At 38.9% G+C, this 24,658-nt stretch overlaps 1 protein-coding gene across 1 annotated transcript in view; it reads left to right on the forward strand.

Moving 5' to 3' along the window:
- The window catches only part of MRPL13 (mitochondrial ribosomal protein L13), a 48,966-nt gene extending 40,100 nt beyond the window's left edge, over positions 1-8,866 (forward strand). Inside the window, exon 6 of the mRNA XM_017847513.1 lies at positions 8,586-8,866. Coding sequence (XP_017703002.1) covers positions 8,586-8,607 — 22 coding nt within the window. The 3' untranslated portion in view covers positions 8,608-8,866. The remainder of the gene's footprint in view (positions 1-8,585) is intronic.
- The last annotated feature ends 15,792 nt before the right edge of the window (positions 8,867-24,658 follow it).

Genomic DNA, 24,658 nt, shown 5'->3' on the forward strand with positions numbered 1-24,658 from the left:
TCTGCCATGTCCAAATTTTATCATATTCAGAATCAACCCTCCATTCCCTATCCTGAAAAACAGCATAGCTGCATTCTTCAATCTGAAAATTAGTAATCCCTGAATGTAATTTTCTAGTAACTCCTTCCTGCCATCTCCCTGGCTCCTTTCCTCTTCTCTCTCCCATTCCACCCACCTCCAAACCGAACCTGTTACTCTCTTGTTTCCAAAATTCTGAACCTGACCTCTCTTTTTTCTCATCACTGCCACCGTTCTAGCAGAGCCCATATTTTTATACTTCCTCCAAAAAAAATCTTGAAACAAATTTGGGCTTCATTAGCCCTCTATTGCCTTGAGGTCAATGTCCACATTCCTTTATGTGGTGGATTATACCATTCAGTTTTACTTCTAAATTCCACTGAAAGGTGGTATTGTCATTTCATTTCAATTAAATAAACCTTTTTGTGTGGAAACAACTGGTGACTGTGACTCAACACATTTAATTCTATTGAGTGGAGTTGCAGACTTCTTGTGGGACATTAACTTAGATTTCTTTCCAATTGTATTACCACCACCTCCTTTGTAATTATATGAACCAGCTGGATGGGATAACAAATTGTTTCTTAAAATGTACTGGTGTCTCTTTACTAAGAACTGCTTTGGGTATATTGAGTCACATACCAAAGGTGAAAAAGGTATATTCTGGAGCTGCGTGTAGCTGTCATCAGATTGTTATTTCCCAGACTTTGGATGCAGTTTTTACATTTGGATAGAGATTTCACAAACAAAGTGACAAAATTCTGCAGTTTATCTTCTTATTGTTATGGATGGCTGATATGGCAAAGCATACATGGCTAGTTTCCCAGATCAGTGCCTTCGTTGCTCAGAGTTTAATAATAAACAATTTAAAATTCTGTAGAGTTCTTTTACTTGGCTAGTAGACTGTCAGTCTTCTTAGGTAGGCCATGTGGTATCCTGTGAGTATTCAGTTTCAGAAAACATTTATAAATTTATAAATATAGAAAGGGACTAGTAGATTAAGTTGTTTTTGGGCAAAGTCGTCTACTGTTTAAAGGAACTCAAACTATTACATATTTTTACAGTTGTCTTCGAAATACTTATTTATTTTCTTCAACATTTATTTTAAGTTCCGGAGTACACGTGCAGGTTGTACAGGTTTGTTACATAGGTAAACATGTGCCATGGTGGTTTGCTGCACAGATCAACCAATCTCCAGCATCCATTAGCTATTCTTCCTGATGCTCTCCCTCCCCTAAACCCTCCTAACAGGCTCCATTGTACGTTGTTCCCCCCAACCCCATGTGTCCATGTATTCTCATCTTTCAGCTCCCATACGTGAGAGCATGCAGTGTTTGGGTTTCTGTTCCTGCATTAGTTTGCTGAGGATAATGGCTTCAAGTTCCATGTTCCTGCAAAGAACATGATCTCATTCCTTTTTATGGCTGCATAGTATTCCATGGTGTATATATACCACATTTTCTTTATCCAGTCTGGGCATTGGGGTTGATTGCATGTCTGTGCTATTGTGAATAGTGCTGCAATGAACATACACATACGTTTGTCTTTATAATAGAATGATTTATATTCCTTTGGGTATATACCCATTAATGGAATTACTGGGTCAAATGGTATTTCTACCTCTAGAAATCTTTGAGGAATTGCCACACTGTCTTCCACAGTGGTTGAACTAGTTTACCCTCCCACCAACAATGTAAAAGTTTCTTTTTCTCCACAACTTTGCCATCATCTGTTGTTTCTGGGCTTTTTAATAATTTCCATTCTAACTGGCATGAGATGGTATCTCAGTTGTGGTTCTGATTTGCATTTCTCTAATGATCAATGATGTTGGCTTTTTTTCATGTTTGTTGGCCTCATGAATATCTTCTTTTAGGAAACATCTGTTCATGTCCTTTGCCTGCCTGCTTTTTAATGGGGTTATTTTTTCTTCTAAATTTGCCTAAGTTCATTGTAGATGCTGGATATTAGACCTTTGTCAGATGGATAGATTACAAACATTTTCTCCCATTCTGTGAGTTGCCTGTTGACTCTGATGCTAGTTTCTTTTGCTGTGCAGAAGCTCTTTAGTTTAATTACATCCCATTTGTCAGTTTATGCTTTTGTTGTAATTGCTTTTGAAATTTTTGTCATGAAATCTGCCCATGCCTATGTCCTGAATGGTATTGCCCAGATTTTCTTCTAGGGTTTTATAGTTTTGGGTTTTACATTTAAGTCTTTAATTCATCTTGAGTTAAATTTTGTATTAGCTGTAAAGATGGGGTCCAGTTTCAGTTTTCTGCATATGGCTAGCCAGTTTTCCCAGCACCATTTATGGAGTAGAAAATCCTTTCCCCATTGCTTGTTTTTGTCAGATCTGTCGAAGATCAGATAGTTGTAGGCATGTAGTCTTATTTCTGAGTTCTCAGTTCTGTTCCATTGGTCTGTGTGTCTGTTCTTGTACCAGTACCATGCGATTTTGGTTACTGTAGCCTTGTAGTATAGTTTGAAGTTGGGTAGTGAAGTGCCTTCAGCTTTGTTGTTTTTGCTTAGGATTGTCTTGGCTATTTGGGCTCTTTATTGGTTCCATATGAATTTTAAAATAGTTTCTTCTGATTCTGTGAAGAATGTCAATGTTAGCTTAATGGGAATAGCATTGAACCTATAAATTACTTTGGGCAGTATGGACATTTTCACCATACTGATTCTTCGTATCCATGAGCATGGAATGTTTTTCCATTTGTTTGTGTCCTCTCTGATTTCCTTGAGTAGTGGTTTGTAGTTCTACTTGAAGAGGTCCTTCATTTCCCTTGTTAGTTGTATTCCTAGGTATTTTATTCTTTTGTAGCAATTGTGAATGGGAGTTGATTTATGATTTGGCTCTCTGCTTGCCTGTTGTTGGTGTATAGGAATGCTAGCAATTTTTGCACATTGATTTTGTATCCTGAGGCTTTGCTAAAGTTGCTTATCAGCTTAAGAAGCTTTTGGGATGAAACGATGGGATTTTCTAGATATAGCATCATGTCATCTGCAAACAAAGGTAATTTGACTTCTTCTCTCCCTATTTGAATACACTTTATTTCTTTCCCTTGCCTGATTGCCCTGACCAGAGCTTCCAGTACTATGTTGAATAGGGGTGGTGAAAAAAGGCATCCTTGTCATTGGCTGGTTTTCAAGGGTAATGCTTCCAGCTTTTCACCATTTAGTATAGTATTGGCTGTAGGTTTCTCACATATGGCTCTTACTATTTTGAGGCATGTTCCTTCAATACCTTGTTTATTGAGAGTTTTTAACATGAAAGGATATTGAATTTTATCAAAGGCTTTTTCTGTGTCTATTGAGATGATCATGTGGTTATGTCTTTAGTTCTTTTTATGTTGATGAATTACATTTATTGATCTGCATATGTTGAACCAACCTTGCATCCTGGGGATGAAGCTGACTTGATTGTGGTGGATAAGCTTTTTGATGTGCTTCTGGATTCAGTTTGCCAGTGTTTTATTGAGGATTTTTGCATTGATGTTCTTCAGGCATATTGGCCTGAAGTTTTCTTTATGTTGTACCTCTGCTAGATTTTGGTATTAGGATTATGCTGGCCTCATAAAATAGGTTAGGGAGGAGTCCCTTCTTTTGAATTTTTTAGAATAGTTTCTGTAGAAATGGTACCAGCTCTTCTTTATACCTCTGATAAAATTCATCTCTAAATCTGTCTGGTCATCGGGTTTTTTTTTTGTTGTTGTTGTTGGTGGTGGTGAGCTATTTATTACTGATTTGATTTCAGAATGATGGGTCTATTCAGGGATTTAATTTCTTCCTGGTTCAGTCTTTGGAGGGTTGATGTGTCTAGGAATTTATCCATTTCTTCTAGATTTTCTAGTTTATGTGTATAGAGATGTTTGTAGTATTCTTGAATGATGGTTTGTATTTCTGTGGGATCAGTAGTGATACCCCCTTATCATTTCTGATTGTGTCGATTCTCCTCTCTCTTCTTCTTTATTAGTCTAGCTAGCAGCCTATTTTATTATTTTTTTTTTCCAAAACACCAGCTCCTGGATTCATCAATTTTTTTTTTTTTTTTTTTTTTTTTTAAGGATTTTCTTGTCTCTGTCTCCTTCAGTTCTGCTCTGATCTTGGTTATTTCTTGTCTTCTGCTAGCTATGTTTGCTCTTGGTACTCTAGTTCTTTTTGTTGTGATATCAGGTTGTTAATTTGAGATCTTTGTAGCTTTTTGATGTGGACATTTAGTGCTACAAATTTCCCTCTTAACACTGCTTTAGCTGCATCTCAGAGATTCTGGTATGTTGTCTCTTCATTCTCATTAGTTTCAAAGAACTCCTTGATTTCTGCCTTAATTTCATTATTGACCCAGGAGTCATTCAGGAGCAGATTGTTCAGTTTTCATGTAGTTGTATAGTTTTGAGTGAATTTCTTAGCCTTGAGTTCTAATTTGATTGTGCTGTGATCTGAGAAACTGTAATGATTTCAGTTATTTGCATTTGCTGAGAAGTGTTTTACCTTCCTGTGATCAGTTTTAGAGTAAATGCCATGTGGCAACAAGAAGAATGTATATTCTGTTGTTTTGGGGTGCAGAGTTCTATAGATATCTATCAGGTCTGTTTGATCCAGAGCTGAGTTCAGGTCCTGAATATCTTTGTTAATTTTCTGTCCCAGTGATCTGTCGAATATTGTCAGTGGGGCATTAAAGTCTCCCACAATGATCATGTAGGAGTCTAAGTCTCTTTGTAGGTCTCTAAGAACTTGTTTGTGAATCTGGATGCTCCTGTATTAGGTGCATATATATTTAGGATAGTTAACTCTTGTTGAATTGAACCTTTACCTTCTGTCTTTGTAAATTTTGGTTGGTTTAAAGTCTGTTTTGTAAGAAATTAGGATTGCAACCCCTGCTTTTTTCTGTTTTCCATTTGCTTGGTAAATTTTTCCTCCATCCCTTTATTTCGAGCCTATGTGTGTCTTTGTTCGTGAGATGGGTCTCTTAAAGACAGCATACCAATGGGTCTCAACTCTTTATCCAGTTTGCCAGTCTGTGTCTTTAAATTGGGGCATTTAGCCTATTTACATTTAAGGTTAATAGTGTTGTGTGTGAATTTGGTCTTGTCATGATGCTAGCTGGTTATTTTGCAGACTTGTTTATTTGGTTGCTTCATAGCATCACTGGTCTGTGTACTTTAGTGTGTTTTTGTAGTGGCTGGTAGTGGTTGTTCCTTTCCATATTTAGTGCTTTCTTCAGGAGCTCTTGCAAGGCAGGCCTGGTGGTGACGAATTCTCTCAGCATTTGTTTGTCTGAAAAAGATCTTATTTCTTCTTCACTTAGGAAGCTTAGTTTGGCCAGATATGAAATTTTGGGTTGGAATTTCTTTAAGAATGTTGAATATTGGCCCCCATTCTCTTCTGGCTGGTAAGGTTTCTACTGAGAGGTCCACTGTTAGCCTGACTGGTTTCTCTTCGTAGGTGACCTGGCCTTTCTCTCTGGCTGCCCTTAACATTTTCTCTTTTATTTTGACCTTGGAGAATCTGAAGATTGTGTGTCTTGAAGTTGCTCTTATCATGGAATACCTTACTGGGGTTCTCTGGATTTCCTGAATTTGAGTTTTGGCCTGTCTTGCTAGGTTGGGGAAGTTCTCCTGGATGATATCTCGAAGTGTGTTTTCCAACTTGGTTCTGTTCTCCCTTTTTCAGGTACCCCAATTAGTCATAGGTTTTTACATAGTCCCATATTTCTTGGAGGTTTTGTTCATTCCTTTTCATTCTGTGTGTGTGTTTCTGTGTGTGTGTGTGTGTGTATGTGTGTGTATAAAATTGTCTGCCTGTCTTATTTCAGAAAGATACTTGGTCTATTCTGCCATTGATACTTATGATTGCATTATGTATTTCTCATGTTGTATTTTTCAGCTCCATCAGATCAGTAATGCTCCTCTCTAAACTGGCTATTGTGGCTGTTCGCTCCTGTATTGTTTTATCATGATTCTTAACTTCTTTGCATTGAGTTACAGCACGCTCCTTTAGCTCAGTGAAGTTCATTTTACTCACCTTCTGAAGCCTACTTCTGTCAGTTCAACCATCTCAACTTCAGCCCAGTTTTGTGCCTTTGCTGAGGAGGTGTTGCAGTCATTTGGAGGAGAGGAAGCACTCTGGCTTTTAGAGTTTTCAGGGTTTTTGCGTTGATTCTTTCTCATCTTTGTGGGCTTATCTGTCTTCGATTTTTGAGGTGGCTTACCTTTCAGTGGGGTTTTTGTGGGGTCTTTTTTAGTTGCTGTTGTTGTTACTTTGTTTGTTGTTTTTCTATTAACAGTCAGACCACTTTTCTATAGGACTGTTGCAGTTCGCTGGGGGATCTCTCCAGACCCTAGTTGTTTCAGTTTTTACCTTACTTGGAGGTATCACCAGTTAAGCCTGCAAAACAGCAACGACGGTAGCCTGTTCCTTCCTTTGGGAGCTCCGTCCTAGAGGGGTACTGACCTGTTGCTGGCCCAGACACTCCTGTAGGAGTTGTCTGGAGACCCCTGTTGGGAGATCTCACCTAGTCAGGAGGAACAGGATCAGGGACCTGCTTAAAGCAGTCTGGCTGCTTTTTGGTAGAGCAGGTATGCTGCATTGTGGGGAGCCCATCCCCATCCAGACTGCTTGAACTGTCCAGAGCCAACAGGCTGGAAAGGCTGAGTCGACTGAACTGGTTAGATGTTGGCCACCCCTCCTGCCAGGGGCTCCAACCCAGGGAGGCATCAGAGATCTGTCTCTATAACCCTGGCTGAAGTTGCTGAAATTCCTGGAGTTGCTGGTCCTCTCTGGCACCAACTGGTGAGGAGGGATGGATCGGGGTCCCACTTAAAGAAAAAGTCTAGCCACAGTCTGGCACAGCAGCTGTGCTGCATTGTGGTGGACTCCTCCTTGTCTGGACTGCCTGGACTCCTTGGAACTGGCAGGCTGGAATGACTGTGTCAAATGAACTGCAGAAACAGGGGCCGTCTCTCCCCAGGGCTCCATCCCAGGGAGAGATCAGAGTTCTGTTCATATAACCCTGGCTAGAGTTGTTGAAATTCCTACAGGGAGGCCCCACCCAGTGAGGAGGGATGGATTAGGGTCCCAGTTAAAGAAGCAGTGTGGCCATGATCTGGCATAGCAGCTGTGTTGCATTGTGGGGGACTCCTCCTTGTCCAGTGAACTCCTTGGAGTTGGCAGGCTGGAATGGCTGAGTCGACCTAACCACAGAACTGGCAGCTGCCCCTCCCCACAGAAACTTGTCCATCTCAGGCAGTCTCTAGCCTGTTGCACTGGTTGGCTGGATTTCCAATCCAGTGAGGCTTAACTTGTGAGGTGCCGTGGAAGTGGGGCCCACAGAACAAGACTGCTTGGCTCCCTGGATTCAGCCCCCTTCCTCGGGGAATTTACAGATGGATCTCCTGCCTTACGGGGATTCCTGGGGCTGGAATCTGTTAAACTCCTGGGTCTCTGTGTGAGCCTGAGCAACTGCTCTGCCAAGACTCTGCACAGCTCTGTGTATTGGACCCAAGGCCCTGTTGGTGTGGGCTCACAATGGTATCTCCTGATCCACAGGCTGCAAAGGTCTGTGGGAGAAATGTGGTTTCCCAGGTGGGGTCATACAAGCACTCACTACTTCCCTTGGCTGAGAGTGGGGGTTTCTTTGGCTCCATGCCACTCCCAGGTGGGCGATCACTCCATCCTAATTTCCTTAGTTCTTTCTCCATGAATTGAGTTGTCCGCCTAGTCAGTCCCAATGTGAGAACCTGGGTATTTCAGTTGAAGGTGCTGAATTCACTTGCCATTTTCATTCCTCTGGGAGCGCTGCAGACCACAGCTGCTTCTAATCAGCCATCTTGGCCAAAATATCTGTTTAGTGTGTTACTAACTTCCTTCAGAAAATTCCATATGGAAGCTCAATACCTACAAATACACTCTTGAAAAGATAACAGGACAAATTGTTTGCATTTTATAATTTCCTATTTTTAATTTATTGTTGTAATTTAATACTTCTGAAATTTTTTTTTTAATTTACTAATGAAAGCAACTCTCAGGTGTGATTAATCTTATAATCACATAAATAAGGAAAACCAGTTATGTTTGTAAATAAATATTAGAGGACTGGTGTTTATATACTTATTTTGTATATGGATCATAATGAAAATTAAATTTAGCATATGATAATATAAATAGGAAAAATCACTTATTCAAATTTGCATTTTTTCTATAAATCCGTGTCTTTGACTTTTAAACTCTTAAAATTACAGTAATCTTTTCAATAAAACTTTATAAAAGTGTTTAAAATGGAACAGAGACATTGAATTCAGGTTATTAAGTTACTAAATACATTCTTATATAGGCACAAGGTGGCTTGTATTTATACTTTCAAAAAGACTTTGGAGTTGTCACTTAACTGTTCTACTTTATAAAGATTTTATGTTAATGGTTTTTTTTTGTCACCAAAATTTAGATGTAGTGTTTGTAGCTATTTCTTGGTGAACAATTATTTTATTTTAAATTGGAAAATAATCTTCATCAGTCAGGAGAAAACGAAATAGTGATTAATGAAGAAATATGTTGATTTTGTCTTTCAGACCTGAAGATTATCGGCTATAAGAGAATAAGAATTACAGAAAATAACAGTGAAATGATTGAAACTTTCTTCTGATGAGTTTCTCTAACCTACAGGATGGAGTAGAACAACTGCTACAGTCCAGCACCTGTTTTATGTGCCAAATCACTGGGGAAAGGTCAGGAAGGTATACTCTTCAATAAGAAATTGTAATTAAAATATACTATTTTATGGAACCATTTTTATGTAATCTGATTTGAATGTTATAGTTGATAATAATAAAATCACTTACTTCATTGACTATTCAGTGTTGCATTTAATGATAAAAAAACAGACCCTGTGTATAGAATTGCAGTTACACATTCCAAAAATGCCTCTTCATGCAGATTTTCTCAAGGTGCAGGTCATTTTTCTTGTCCCTTGTGAACAAGCGCTACCTTCACTTTTCATTTCAGTGGCTTTTTTGTTTTGTTTTGTTTTTGTTTTGTTGTTTTTTTTGAGACAGAGTCTCACTCTCTTGCCCAGGCTGGAGTGCAGTGGCGTGATCTCAGCTCACTGCAAGCTCTGCCTCCCAGGTTTACTCTGTTCTCCTGCCTCACCCTCCCAATTAGCTGGGACTACAGGTGCCTGCCACCATGCCCAGCTAATTTTTTGTATTTTTAGTACAGACGGGGTTTCACCATGTTAGCCAGGATGGTCTGGATCTCCTGACCTCGTGATCCACCCACCTCGGCCTCCCAAAGTGCTGGGATTACAGGCGTGAGCCACCGCGCCTGGCCTTCAGTGGCTTTTTTGTCTAACCTGTCATCCATCTAAATTCATATTTGCAGCTTAGTAGGGTAAAGTTTGCCCTGAAATATTTATAAACTGTTACCTTTTTCTGTGTCCCATATAGCCTCTTGGCCCCACATGACACCAAAATAAATAATGCCTGTCTGCTCGTTAGAAATCCCTCTTTCCTGCCGGTGATTGTTTGTAGACTCTCCACACTGTTTTCCCATATCTATCCTGTTGGCTTCCATTCATGTCTGTACTGGCACTTAGACTGGGGTGCTAGGATGACTATGGCTATAAAATATGCTCTCTAGAAATTAAGATACTGAGCCACTGCATTTGGGCATTTTTATGGTGGTATTTTTTTTCTTCTCTTTCCCTAGCCAATCAAGGAATGAATTTCAGACCAACTTTCCCATTCATTCAGCAAACATATATTGAGTACTGCTATATGCCAGGCACAGTGCTACGTCCTGGGAAAACAAATCATACAAGTCACCCCCAACACGTCTGTGCCCCATCAAAGAGTCTGTTGTAGGATGGGAAGGACGTATAGATAGATTTGTAAACAAGTAAAACTGGTTGTCAAAAGTGCTGATATAACTGTGAATTATGATGTAAACATGTTTATTTAATAACTGCATTAAATATGACATAAGCACTTACTATGTGCCAAGCACAACCACTTTATATGAATTATTTAATACATATTGTAATGGAGGTACTGTTATCCTCCCCATTTAAAGGGGACACAGTGAAACAGCAATAAATTAAGTAATTTGGCCAAGGTAAATATCAGGATTTGTATCCAGGCAATTGGGTTTGAAAGCCCATGGACTTAGCCACTGCTAGATGAGAAAAAATGAGTATGTTTCTGTATTACAAATTCTTTAACAAAGCACGTATAACATGGCACAGGTTAACAACTACCATTCAGAAGGAAGTCTGTTACATTTTAAGGTTTTGGAGCAAAAAGAACCTCCCCTTCTTACTTTTGATGGAATAATTTTAGGGGAGTGAGCCAATATGAAATAAGTCTCCAGTTCCTGATACATCAGCTTTAATAGGAATTTTTGCCCAGTGTCTACTAAGCACCTGGAACAGTGCTGGCATATATTTGTCGGATGGCTGAAGGACCACTGAAGAAAGGTCCTTATTTTTAACAAAACTTGAATGTTTGAGCAAGTAAGATGATAGAGACATGGTCTATAAGAATATTGAGCCAAATCATTATAATATGAAGTATTCAATAAGAATATTGAGAATAATCACCATAAATGTCACTCTCACTTGCTGTGTGTGAGTGGGAGCATTGCCCAATTCTGCTGATTCATGTAGACCGAAACAGAGGCTGTATTGGTGGACTGAACTGCTCCTACTGCTTGCTGTTAGGAGATAACTCTATTTTGGATTCAAAGAAAACTGAAGCAGAAAAGTTTATTTTAAAACTTTTTTTTTTTTTCAGAGAGGCTTTGAGCCAAGATAGTGCAACAGTTTAGAAGCAGAAACTATTACACCTCCCGCTGCCTACCCATTTGCCATTGTCTGAAAGTTTAACTGCCTTATCTATACATACCCTGAAAGAATACAACCTCCAGTAGCCAAATAAAAATCACAACTCACTGTATGGGACTCAGTAGTCCAAGGGAGGAAGATAAGCGGGGCCCTAGAATAGCAGCTCCTATCAAAGTAAAATGAATAGAAGAAGCAGAAGAGAACTTTTTAAAAATAATACAAATTCTTATATAAAAAGAAAGAAACTCAAATTATTCCAAACATTGGAAAGAACAAGAACGCTAACATGTTTTCTGTTACCATATGTATCCTCAATTTGCAAATTAGTGCAGACAAATAAGGAATCAATCCCCAAAACCAAAATCATATTTGTTCATAAGCCATTTTTCACCAGGTGACTATGCATTGCACTGTTGGAAAATATCAGTAAATGTGAAAGACACCATCCAACTGAGCATAATGACCTGGGAAGAATATACAGTATACCTTATCTTTCTTACCCCATTTTACTCAAGTCCATTGCCCTGTGGGAAATATCCTGCTGTATTTATGTACTTTCTCAGTAAAACATGAGTAAGTGTCCTATTACAAGTGATAGGAAAGGAGAAGGCTTACATATTGCAAAGTTTTACAATAAGAGAATGTGATACTGCAGCAGCCACTGGGCCTAAAGTAATCACACTGATGAACATAGCAGATAAAACTGAAGACAAAACAAAGGCTTAATATTAACATCCCAATAATCATCTGCTTTCCAGAGAACTAAAAACTGACAAGCATTTGCAGGGAGTTGAAGATAACTACAAACCTGATGCAGCATGAGCACACTTTGTGTTATCCAATTTCATCTGGGGCCACACAACTTCAGTAAAGAGGGCATAATTAACAAAACAAAAAAGGTTGTATTTCTGTTAATAGGGAGTTTGAAGACAGGAAAAACAAGATAATAGCCACCTTTACCCATTTCATTCAAAAAACTATGATTTGTATGTCTTCTTTTGAGAAACAACTATTCAGGTCTTTTGCCCATTTTTTGATGGAGTTCTTTGTTTTCTTGTTTCTTGGTTGCTTATATATTTTGGATCTTATCCCCTTGTACAATGTATGGTTTACAAATATTTTCTCCCAATCTGTGGGTTGCCTTTTTGCTCTGTTAACTATTTTCTTTGCTGTGCATAGGCTTTTTAGTTTAATGCAATCTCATTTGTCTATTTTTGCTTTCATTGCCTGTGCTTTTGGGAACAATCCAAGAAATCACTACCCAGACCAATGTCCTGGAGGTTTCTCCCTATGTTTTCACCTGTAAGTTTTATAGTGTTAGGTCTTAACATTTAAATGTTTATTCTGAGTTGATTCTTGTATAAGGGGTGAAGATAAGGGTTTATTTTTATTTTCCTGCATGAAGATATGCATTTTTTCCAACACAGCTTATTGAAGAGACTGTCCTTTTCCCCATTGTCTGTACCTGGCACCCTTTTTGAAAATCAGTTGACCATAGGTGTGTGGGTTTATTTCTGAGCTCTTTAGTCATTGGTCAATGTGTCTATTTTTATGACAGTGTCATGCTGTTTTGATTACTATAGCTTTGTAATATATTTTGAAATCCAGCAGTGTGATACCTCCAGGTTTGTTCTTTTTGGTTGATGTTGTCTTGGCTATTTGGATCTTGTGGCCCCATTCAAATTTTAAGATTGTGTTTTCTATTTCTGTGAAGAATGACATTGGAATTTTGATAGGGATTGCATTGAATCTGTAGATCACTTTGTGTAGTATGGATATTTAATGATATTCTGGGTTTTTTTGCCAAGATGGCAGATTGGAGGCAGCATTTAACATGCCTCTCCTGCTTGGAAAGACAAAACAGTGTGTAGATACTCACACTGTGAACTTTTTTTTCCAAAAAGCAATGCAGGAACTTAACAGGAAAACTGAAATCCTCAGTTTCTTTTAAAGATGTGGCAGGATGCAGCCTGCACCATAAACCAGATGAAAAACTTTGTCCCTAGAGTGTGAGAAGGAGAAAGGCTGCCTCCAGGATATACACCCCAACTGGGAAATCTAGAAATCCAGGCCACAGGGGAAGGCCTTAACCCAATGCCATGCTAGAACTGATTTAGGGAGCGGGGGAGGGGGGAGGAATATAAAAGTAGGAACAACAGCAGGAAGAACCTTACATGCATTCCCAGTCTCCACTGCAAACCAAGGGAAGCCATTCTTGATTCTGCCTCACAGGGGACCTCATGGAGGTCTGCCTACTCAGGCAATGGTCACAGATTGAAAGAAGCTCACAAATGAATTTTGTGATACAACTTCTAGTGAGGAGGAACACCCTTAGCCAGAAGCAGTCAGGGCAGAGGGAATGGGGGTGGGAAGCAAATGAGAAGTTTGATGCAGCCACAAATGTAGAAGCTGTGTGGGTGGACTGGGAGGGGTATGGCCCAAAAGCCATGGTTGCTATTTCTGCAGTGAAGGCTTATGGCCTGGGGCAGTTTTTAGTTCTGAGTGTAGACAGCCTGGAACTTAGCTCACTGCTGCTAGCAGAAAACTGCAGGTGTGAGATCTGCCTTGCAAGTGTGTGGAAGTTGGGTGCTCCTTACTCCCTGCACAAACTTGTGTGCAACAGAGGCAGCTATGCTCCTCTCTGAAACATTACCCCAGTAGCCAGAGAACCAACGCACTGCAACAGGGGCTGCTGCTTGCTTGTCATGCATAGTCAGAGCATAGACCTCCGTAACTCGGTCCCCACTTGGCTTTGTCCCTTCACCCTCCCTGGTAGCTTAACACAAAGGACCGAAATTTTTGGAAGTTTAATGACCCTGCCCATTACCTGAGAAACCAGAGTACCTTCCCTGGGTAACATAAGGCAAGCACAAATCCCACCATTACCACTGCAGCTGATATTCTTTTCCAAATGTCACTTCCTGGCTGGAAGCCAACTGATACAGTTCTTTACAGCATCTACAGGTGGAATAACACAGTGCCCAGAAAAGAGAAAACTTGTGCATGACCTCAGCTATCACCATTGCCTGCACCATCCTGGCTAACCAGGGGCTCTTGAGTCTGTCCATGTGACCAGTTCATTACTGCTACAACTAGCATTTGAGAACGCCAATACATGGAGGCTATGTGTAACCAAGGAATCTAAGAGTCTGCATCACTCCCCTGCCACCCCCATCAGAGCTGGTGGTGGTACCCACTGCTGGGAGACTTGAGGACAGATCACATCTCTGGATCCCTTGCAAACATTCCCCAGCACCAGCCTGGAGTGTGGAAGACCCAGAGGAGCAATAGCATTCACATTAGTCTCTGGCTCTCGGGGATTCCTACTCCTAGAGGAAGAGGAAGTACAACACATCAAGGGAAAACCCTGTGGGACGGAAAAAAAAAAAAAAAAAAAAAAAAAAAAAAAACACCAGAAAGCAGGCCTTGAGTCCCAGATCTTTCCACTAATGGGAAGTCTCTTTCAGCAGAGGCACAGTTGCAGTGCTGAGCTCAGCAGGGTAAGTGTGTAGCTCTACCCCAACAAGTAGGCAGTTCTGGTGCTTGTGAAGGGTCTTGGAGATTTATTTTCCCCCTCATCCACCATTGCTGACACAGTTGGGGCTTTTCCCATGGGACCTCAGCAGGGATGCATCTATAGACAGCCTTACTGGAACACTTTGGGTGACTGCATCCCACAGGAGGAGCACCCTCCAGGTGTAGGCTTGCAAGAGAGGTAGAGTCACAATTTCTCTCTCCTTGGAACATCAGTATTCCTGCAGATGAAAAAAGGTGCCTGTCTGATCTGAATATCCAGAACACTGAGTCAGAAGTTAGTCTGAGAGGAGGATAGCTTTCCTGCTGGCCTGGCAGGGGAGCTGAGGTGACTCTTGTCCTTCCCTCTGATAAGACCTCAGTGTGTCTTCCTGAGAGTTCATCCAGCCACCTCTGTAAAGGCTAGGACCTCTGCCCACCATTAGGTATTACATTTACCCACCTGCTATAGCCAAAGCCAGTTTTTACCCATGAACACCTCCCCTATTGGCCTGAAGCCTATTCAACTATTGAACTATTCAACCCAGTAAATAAAATACTAGGGAATAAATAAATAGTGCACACCATAGGGGAATGAGAAGTTTCAAGAGACCTCTGCCATTCCAACCCTATAGGATACAGTGAACTTGGTGACACAGCAAGCACATTGCTACTGCAACCAGCATCTGAGAAAGCCATCGTACAAAGACTCTATAACTGAGAAACTTATACAGAATCTTCACCTGTGAAAGCACCAAGAACTGAATTAGGCTGCAATAAACTACAAACATTAAAGACACATCCTTGAGGGGGAAAAAAGAATTTAACAAAAAACATAGTCAAATCAAACACAAATTCAAGAATAATGAGAATAAATCATCTACCCAAATGAGGAAGAATGAGACAAGTAATTCTGGTAATATGACAAAACAGGGTTCTATAACACTCCAAAATATCGCACTAGCCCTCCAGGAATGAATCTAAATAAAGGTGAAACCACTGAAATATCAGATAAAGAATTCAAATTGGTTATTAAGCTATTCAACAAGATATAAAAGAAACGTGAAAAACAACAGAAAGAAATTTTCAAAACAATTGAGGATATGGACAAAAAATTTTCTAAAGAGATAGATATCCTAAAGAAAACCCAATCAATTTCTGGAAATGAAAGACACACTTAGGGAATTATATAATAAAATGCAGTGGAGTATTTCAACCAGAGAGGCGGAAGTTGCAGTGAGCCAAAATTGCACCATTGCACTCTAGCCTGGGTGACAAGAGAGAAACTCCGTCTAAAACAAAAGAGAACTTAACTTCACTCTAGAACAAACGGACCTAACATGTATTTACAGAACATTCTACCCAAAAACTGCAGAACATACATTCTTCTCATCATCACGTGGAGCATTCTCCAAGAGAGACCATATGATAGGTCACAAAACAAGTCTCAATAAATTTTTAAAAATCAGAATCACATTAAGTATCTTCTGAGACCACAGTGGAATAAAACTAGAAATCAGCTTCAAAAGAAAACCCCAAAACTGCAAATACGTAGAAATTAAACAATCTGCTCCTGAATGATTTTTGGGTTAACAATAAAATTGAGAGCATAAAACTCTCAGGGTCTATAAAACAATAACACAATATAAAAAGTATCTAGGTAACAATGAATAAAATGAATGGAACAGTACCTCATATCTCTATATTATCATTGAATGTAAATGCCCTAATTGTTCCACTTAAAGATACAAAGTGGCAGAATGGATACAAAATCACAAACCAAATATCTGCTGTATTCAAGAGACTCACCTAACATGTAAGGATTCATCTAAACTAAGGTAAAGGGCTGGAAAAAGATATTCCATGCAAATAGAAAACAAAAGCAAGCAGGAATAGCTATGCTTATATCAGATAAAACAGACTTTAAAGCAACAACTGTAAAAAAAAAAAAAAAGACACAGAAGGTCATTTTACAATGACAGAAGGATCAATCCAATAAGAAGATACTATAATCCTAAATTTATATGCACCTTACACTGGAGCTCCCAGATTCACAAAACAATTAGTACTAGATGTGAAAAGTGAGACGGTAACACAATAATAGTGGGAAACTTCAATACTCACTGACAGCACTAGACAGATCAAGACACAAAGTCAACAAGCAAAAATGAACAGCCATGCGCAATGGCTCATGCCTGTAATCCCAGCACTGTGGGAGGCCAAGGCGGGTGGATCACCTGAAGTCAGGAGTTCGAGACCAGCCTGGCCAACATGGTGAAACCCCATTTCTGCTAAAAATACAAAAATGAGCTGGGCAAGGTGGCAGATGCCTACAATCCCAGCTACTCGGGAGGCTGAGGCAGGAGAAACGCATGAACTTGGGAGGCAGAAGTTGCAGTGAGCCAAGATCGCACCATTGCACTCTAGCCTGGGTGACAATAGAGAAACTCCTTCTCAAAAAAAAAAAAAGATGGACTTAAATACACTCTAGAACAAACGGACTTAACATGTATTTACAAAACATTCTACATTACAGAACATTCTACCCAAGAACTGCAGAATATACATTCTTCTCATCATCACATGGAGCATTCTCCAAGAGACCATATGATAGGCCACAAAACAAGTCTCGATAAATTTTTAAAATTCAGAATCACATTAAGTATCTTCTGAGACCACAGTGGAATAAAACTAGAAATCAGCTTCAAAAGAAAACCCTAAAACTACAAATACATGGAAATTAAACAATCTGCTCCTGAATGATTTTTGGGTTAACAGTAACATTGAGATGGAAATTTAAAAATGCTTTGAAATAAATGATAGTAGTGACACAACTTATCAAAACCTCTGGGATACAGCAAAAGCAGTGCTAAGAGGAAAATTTATATTGCTAAATGCATACAGCAAATTTTTCTGAAAAATCACAAACTGACAGCCCAATGGCACACCTCAAGCAACTAGAGAAACAAGAACAAACCAAACCCAAAGCTAGCAGAAGAAAATAATGAAGATCAAAACAGAACTAAATGAAAGTGAAACAAAAAATACAAAAGATTAATGAAAGAAAAACTTGATCCTTTGAAAATATAAACAAAATTGATGGACCATTAGCTAGATTAACCAAGAAAAGAAAAGAGAAGGTTCCAATGAGCTCAATTAGAAATGAAGCTGCAGAGTTTCATTTTGAGACTCCTGTGAACACTTCTATTCACATAAACTAGATAACCTAGAGGAAATGGATAAATTCCTGGAAACATACAAACCTCCTAGATTAAGCAAGAAGAAATAGAAACCCCAAACAGCCCAATACCAAGCAGATAGATTGAATCAGCAATAAGAAGAAGAAGAAGATAAGGTGAGCAGAAAAAAAGCCTAGGGCCAGAAGGATTCACAGATGAATTCTACCAGACATTCAAAGAAGAATTGGTACCAATCCTACTGAAACTATTTCAAAAGATTGAGAAAGAGGGAATCATTCCTAAATTATTCTATGAACATAGTATCACCAATACCAAAACTGGGAAAGGACATAACAGTAACAACAACAAAAACTACAGACCAATATCCCTGATGAACACAGATGCAAAAATCTTCAACAAAATATTAGCTAACCAAATCCAACAGCACATCAGAAAAATAATACACCACTATCAATTCACCCCAGGGATGCAGGGATAGTTTAACATATGCAGGTCAATAAATGTGATACATCACATAAAGGGAATCAATAACAAAAACCATGTGAACATGTCACTAGATGCAGAAAGAGGCATTTGATAAAACCCAGCATCTTTTTATGATTAAAAAAAAATAATAAAAAACTAGGCATAGAAGGGACTTACCTCAAATTAATAAAAGCCGTATACAAGAAACCCACAGCGAACATCATACTAAATGGGGGAAAGTTGAAAGCATTCCCCCTAAGAATTGGAACAAAACAAGGATGCCCATTTCATGTTTATTCAACATAGTACAGGAAGTCCTAGCCAGAGCAATCAGGCAAGAGAAAGAAATAAGGGGCATTCAAATTGGAAAAGAGGAAATCAAACTATTGCTGCTCACTGATGATATGATTGTATACCTAGAAAACTCTAAAGAGTCCTCCAAAAAACTCCTAGATTTAATAAAAGAATTCAGTCCAGGTGTGGTGGCTCACGTCTTTAATCTGAGCACTTTAGGAGGCTGAAGCAGGTGGATTGCCTGAGCTCAAGGGTTTGTGACCAGCTTGGGCAACATGGCAAGACCCCATCTCTACAAAAAATACAAAAATTATCCAGGTATGGTGGTGCCTGCCTGTAGTCCTAACTAGTTGGAAGGCTGAGTTGGGAGAATTGCTTGAGCCCAGGAGGTCGAGGCTGCAGTGAGCCATGTTAGCACCACGGTACGGTACTCCAGCCTGGGTGACAGAAAAAAAAAAAAAAAAAGAGAATTCAGTAAAGTCTCAGGTTACAAAATCAATGTACACAAATCAGTAGAACTGCTATACACAAACAACAGCCAAGCTGCAAACTCAATCCCTTTTACAGTAGCTGCAAAAATATTAAAATACCTAGGAATATAGTTAACCAAGGAGATGGAAGACCTCTTCAAAGAGAACTGCAAAACACTGCTGAGAGATATCAGAGATGACAGAAACAAATGGAAACACATCCCATGCTCATGGATTAGAAAAATCTGTATCATGAAAATAACCATACTGCCCAAAGCAGTCTACAGATTCAATGCAATTCTTTTCAAAATACCAACAACACTTTTCACAGAATTAGAAAAAACAATGCTGAAATTCATATGAAACTGAAGAAGAGCCCGAATAAGCAAAGCAGTCCTAAGCAGAAAGAACAAATCTGGAGGCATCACATTACCTGACTTCAAATTATACTATAAGGCTATAGTTACAAAAACAGCATGGTACTGGTATAAAAGTAGACACACGAACCAATGATACAGAATAGAGAACCCAAAAGTAAAACCAAATATTTACATCCAACGGACTTTCGACAAAACATACAAAAAACATAACTTGGGGAAAGGATACCCTATTTAATAAATGGTGCTGAGAAAACTGGGTAGCCACATGCAGAAGAATGAAACTAGATCCCTCTTTCTCACCTTATATAAAAATCAACTCAAGATGGATTAAAACCTTAAGTCTCAGACCTGAAACCATAAAAACATTTTTCCAAGGTTATCTTCTGGATAACCTTGGAAAACCTCTTTGGGATATTGGCCTTGGTAAAGAATTCATGACTAAAACCCCAAAAGCAAATGTAACAAAAACAAAATAAATAATGGTACCTGATAAAACTAAAAATCTACACAGCAAAAGACATAATCATCAGAGTAAACAGACAACCCACAGAATGAGAAAAAATATTTGCAAACTATGTATCTGACAAAGTACTAGTATCCAGAATCTACAAGGAATCAAACAAATCAGCAAAAAACCAACAATCCCATCTAAAAGTGGGCAAATGACGTGGATAGACATTTCTCAAAAGAACACAAATGGCCAACAAACATACGAAAAAATGATCAACATCACTAATCATCAGGGAAATACAAATTAAAATGACAATGAGACACCACCTTGCCCCTGAAAGAATGGCCATTATTAAAAAGTGAAAAAACAACAGATGTTGGTGTGGATGTGTTGAAAAGGGAATGATTATACACTGCTAGTGAGAATGTAAATTAGAACAATCTCTATGGAAAACTATATGGAGATTCCTTAAAGAACGAAAAGTGGAGCTATCATTTGATCCAGCAATCCCACTACTGGGTATCTGCCCAAAGGAAAATAAGTCATCATATGGAAAAGAAACATGTACACATATGTTTATTGCAGCCCAATTCACAATTTTGCAAACATACGGAAGCAACCTAAATGCCCATAGAACAATGAGTGGATAAAGAAAATGCGTGTGTGTGTGTATACATATATATGCACACACACACAAACACACACACATATATATATACACACACACTACATTTTATATGATGGAATATTACTTAGCTATAAAAAGGAACAAAATAATGTCTTTTGCAGCAACTTGGATGGAGCTGGAGGCCATTATTCTAAGTGAAGTAACTCAGGAATGGAAAACCAAATACCATATGTTATCACTTACAGTTGGGAGCTAAGCTATGAGTATGCAAAAGCATACAGAGTGGATAATAGACTTTGGCAACTCAGAAGGGTGAAGGTGGGAGGGGAGTGAGGGATTTAAAAAACTGTATATTATAGACAGTGTACACCTCTCGGGTGACAGGTGCACTAAAATCTCAGAATTGACCACTATATAATTCATCTATGTAACCAAAAATCACTTATACCCCAAAAGCTATTGAAATAAAAGAAATATTTAAAACAGAAAACTAAAAAATAAAATTAAAAAAATTAATTCTTCCAATTCATGAACACAGGGTATCTTTTCATTTATTTGTGTCATCGTTCACTTCCTGAGTTAAATTCACCCTATTTTTTACACTATTGTAAATGAATTGGTTTTTTAAATTTTCTTTTTCGGGTAGGGCATTGTTAGTTTATAGAAACACTAGTGGTTTTTATATGTTGATTTTGTATCCTGCAACTTTGCTGAATTTAATTGTCAGTTCTTACAGTGTTTTGATGAAGTCTTTAGGAATTTCTATGCATAAGATTATGAAATACATGATGAAGCAGAGACAGTTTCACTTCTTTCTTTTCTATTTGGATCTCTTTTCTTTTGCTTGCCTCATTGCTCTGGCTAGGAAACACAGTACTGTGTTGAACAGAAGTGATGAGAATGGGCATCATTGCCTTGTTCATGATCTTAGAGGAAAAGCCTTCCAACATGGGGCTGGAAGACATTATTCTAAGTGAAATAAGCCAGGCACCAAAAGTTGAATAATTGAATAATGTGTGACCTCACTTACATATAGCAGCTTAAAAAGTCAAACTCATAGAAGTAGACAATAAAGTAGTGGCTATTAGAGGCTGGTCAGGAGGCAAGAGTATATAGGGAAAGAAGAGACATTGGTTAAAAGGTACAGAGTTTCAATTAGATAGAATAAGTTTTCATGGTCTATTGCACAGCGTGATGACTATAGTTAATGCATACTTCAAAACAGCTAACAGAGGATTTTGAATGTTCTCACCAGAAAGAAATGATAAATATTTGAAGTGTTGGATATGCAAATTAGCCCCATTTGATCATTCCACAAAGCATACATTTATTGAAACACCACATTGTACCCCATAAATATACACAATTTATTTGCCAGTTAAAAATAAAGTAAAAACTATGATCTTTCTTCCACAAAGGTAGAAATTCCCCATAGCTCACATGGGGCTACTCTGTATAGTTCAAAGCCACAATCATTCACTATAAATACCTGCACTAAGCAAATTTCATATCCCATCAAAATTGTGTCCTACATTTACTATAGTATTCCTTTATTTATTAGGAATTTGTGATGTTTAGAATCGTGGTACTTTATAAGACTACAAGTTTTGATGTTTCTGCCCCAATTTCCCATAGCCCTGTTATTTTTGGAACTCAAAATTCCATTACGCAGGCATTATTTTTAGAAATGCATATATCACATTACAAGACAAACAACTCTACTCACTGTAATTATTGGTTCAGCACATCTTTCTGCCAGTCTGACTCCTCTTCCAGAGTCCTAATGGGTCACATTTCCACAACCCCAGCAACAGAGCCATATGGGAGATACTATACTAATAAGTCTGGTGCAATCCCTTTGTCATGCCTGGATTGGAGTAAGGAGCACCTCACTGTAATGCCTCCTGAGTGGGCATAGTGACACTATTGGCAGATTCTGTTCTTATCTCCAGGCATAGAATGTCTCAGCGGTTCCATTAGGACCTAGCAGGTGGGCCAAGATAAAGCTGGGTTTTAAACTAGGTCTCTACAATTATCCTTTGCCCAGGTTTCCATCATTTCCTTATCCTAACCCTTACTCTTAATTAGCAAGATAACTACCAAGAACTATAACAGGTGAGATTTATACGTGTCTCCTGATTTAGGCAAACTGGGCCATGTGCCAGCCCAGATGCTGGGTTAGCAGTAATGAAATAATGCTGCCGTCTTTAAAACTGATTGAAGAGCAAAGTTTCAGTTTACTTGTAAGGTTTAACGTGGATAAAGTAGGCTTTAAAAATATTCATGTAAATTGCAGTTTTTACCTGATTTCTACTACAGTTCCTCTCCTTAATCGCCAATTCCCTCCAAGCCTGATCTAGACTCTGTCACTCTGCATATGGCTCATCTTTTTTCTGTGCTGCCATTGACTGATTTGTTTTCCTATCTTCTCTTGGAAAAGAGGGTTAGTACCACATTCAGCCAAGAAAAACATTAAATGTCCTGGCCTCTCCTGGCTAAAAATTTCCCCGTGGAACAGGTAGCAAGGTTTGAGTCTACAAAGCCTAGAGGCCCCAGGAGAGATTCTACTGCCAATCTCTACAGTGTGGAGTTTGAATTGGATAGAACTCTATTTAAAAGGTCTGATCTTTCCAAGACAGACATTAAAGCTCCATTTCAGCTGAAATATAAAGTCTTGCAGAGAAATGCTATTTCTCCCACTCTGTCCAAAATTCTAAAATAACAGTTGAGTAGTTTTGCAGCATCACTACTGCTCGGGGCTTCACCCTGGAAGAATGTGAATCTGAGATTGGCTACCAATAGAACAGAGAGTCGACTCCACCTGAAAGCCAGCTTTTACTAGACTAGCTGCCCGGGAGGATAGGATATATTTTCCACATGAAGATGGCATCAACAGGGCCTCTGAAAGAGACACCCATTTCTATTAGTGTCATTTGGTTCATGAGAAACTCCTTGATTTCAAACAAATCTTGACTTCAAAACTTAACTCCACATTCACTTTTCAATTCCAAAGTTAATACCTATTAAAATCTTGCAAACACTGGCTACTAGAAGACCATTCTGTTTGTGGTTGGACACCTGGGCTTTATAGATGCTCTAGCTCATCAACCAAAATCATTTAGAATCAATACTTTGAAATTATGACGCCATTTGGCATCTTCTTTGGCAATCACAAAACTAAAAGAGACTGGTTATTTAGAGGAAATTCTGAATGTGAAGCATCTTTTACTTTCTGGCAAATTCACATTGTCCAAAGAAAATATTTGTATGACTTGTGAGAAGAGTATTAACAGTTATTTTACTACTAGTGCACTGTTAGCAGCATGATGTATATGCAGAGCCAGTAAATCATGGGGAAATATAAATATATGTATTCTTCAGAAAATTTGATCCAGAGTCTAAACCTTGGGAGCAGTGATTAAGCAGCCAACTCTTCAGTCTATATAAACAAGGGATCAACTGCTATCATATATTTCATTCATTTAGCTAATATTTATGTCCCAGAAACTATTCTAGGTGTAGGTGCTTGATATTATACTAGTACATGAACATAGCGGTATACTAATAGTATATACACCTATAGCGACTGATATATATACACTATAGTAGTCATGGAAGTACATTCTAGTGAAGGGAGGTGGATAACAAACATAATCTGTAAGTTACATTAAATATAAGTTATATACAAGTTATATTAGTAAATGTTAAGTGTGAGATTTCTCAGCTATTATTACCACAGTAATTCTCCATCACACCACCCCAAAATAATATATATATATATTTTGCTTGTGTGTGACAGATGGCTAAAAATCAGTTGAATTCTATAGCTGGCCTCAACTGGGCTTGCCTCCAAACTGAAGATTGGGTCCAGGTCTAATCCACATGTCCCTGGCTATCCCTGGGCCATTGGCTACCTGAGGCATGTTCTCAGGGTGAAAGGCAGAAACACAAGAAAGTAAGCCTAACTGTGCAAGCATATTTTAGCCCTCTGCTTGTGTTGTGTGCATTAACATTCTATAGGCCAAGGTAAGTCAAAGTCAAGAGCTTGGGAGGCATTTATGTAGCATGGAAGAGGCTGCCAGTATTTATACAATGGCCTACAGTTCAATATATTACCTGGATCCCAGTACCTTTCTAATTTCATCTACAATTCTCCATCTGCCCCTTTTTTGCCATACTAATCTTTGCTGTTCCTGGAACAGCCTGGGTATCCTCCCATTATGGGGCCCATGCTCTTCCCATTTCCTCTGCCTAGAATGTTCTTCTTTGGTATACGGTCATGTGCCACATGATCACATATTGGTCAAAGACAGACCCCCTGTAAGATGGTAGTCCTGGCCGGGCGCGGTGGCTCACGCCTGTAATCCCAGCACCTTGGGAGGCCGAGGCCAGTGGATCACGAGTT

This window comes from Rhinopithecus bieti, unplaced genomic scaffold (genome assembly GCF_001698545.2).
Source record: "Rhinopithecus bieti isolate Rb0 unplaced genomic scaffold, ASM169854v2 scaffold_28066, whole genome shotgun sequence".
Classification (NCBI taxonomy): Eukaryota; Metazoa; Chordata; class Mammalia; order Primates; family Cercopithecidae; genus Rhinopithecus; species Rhinopithecus bieti.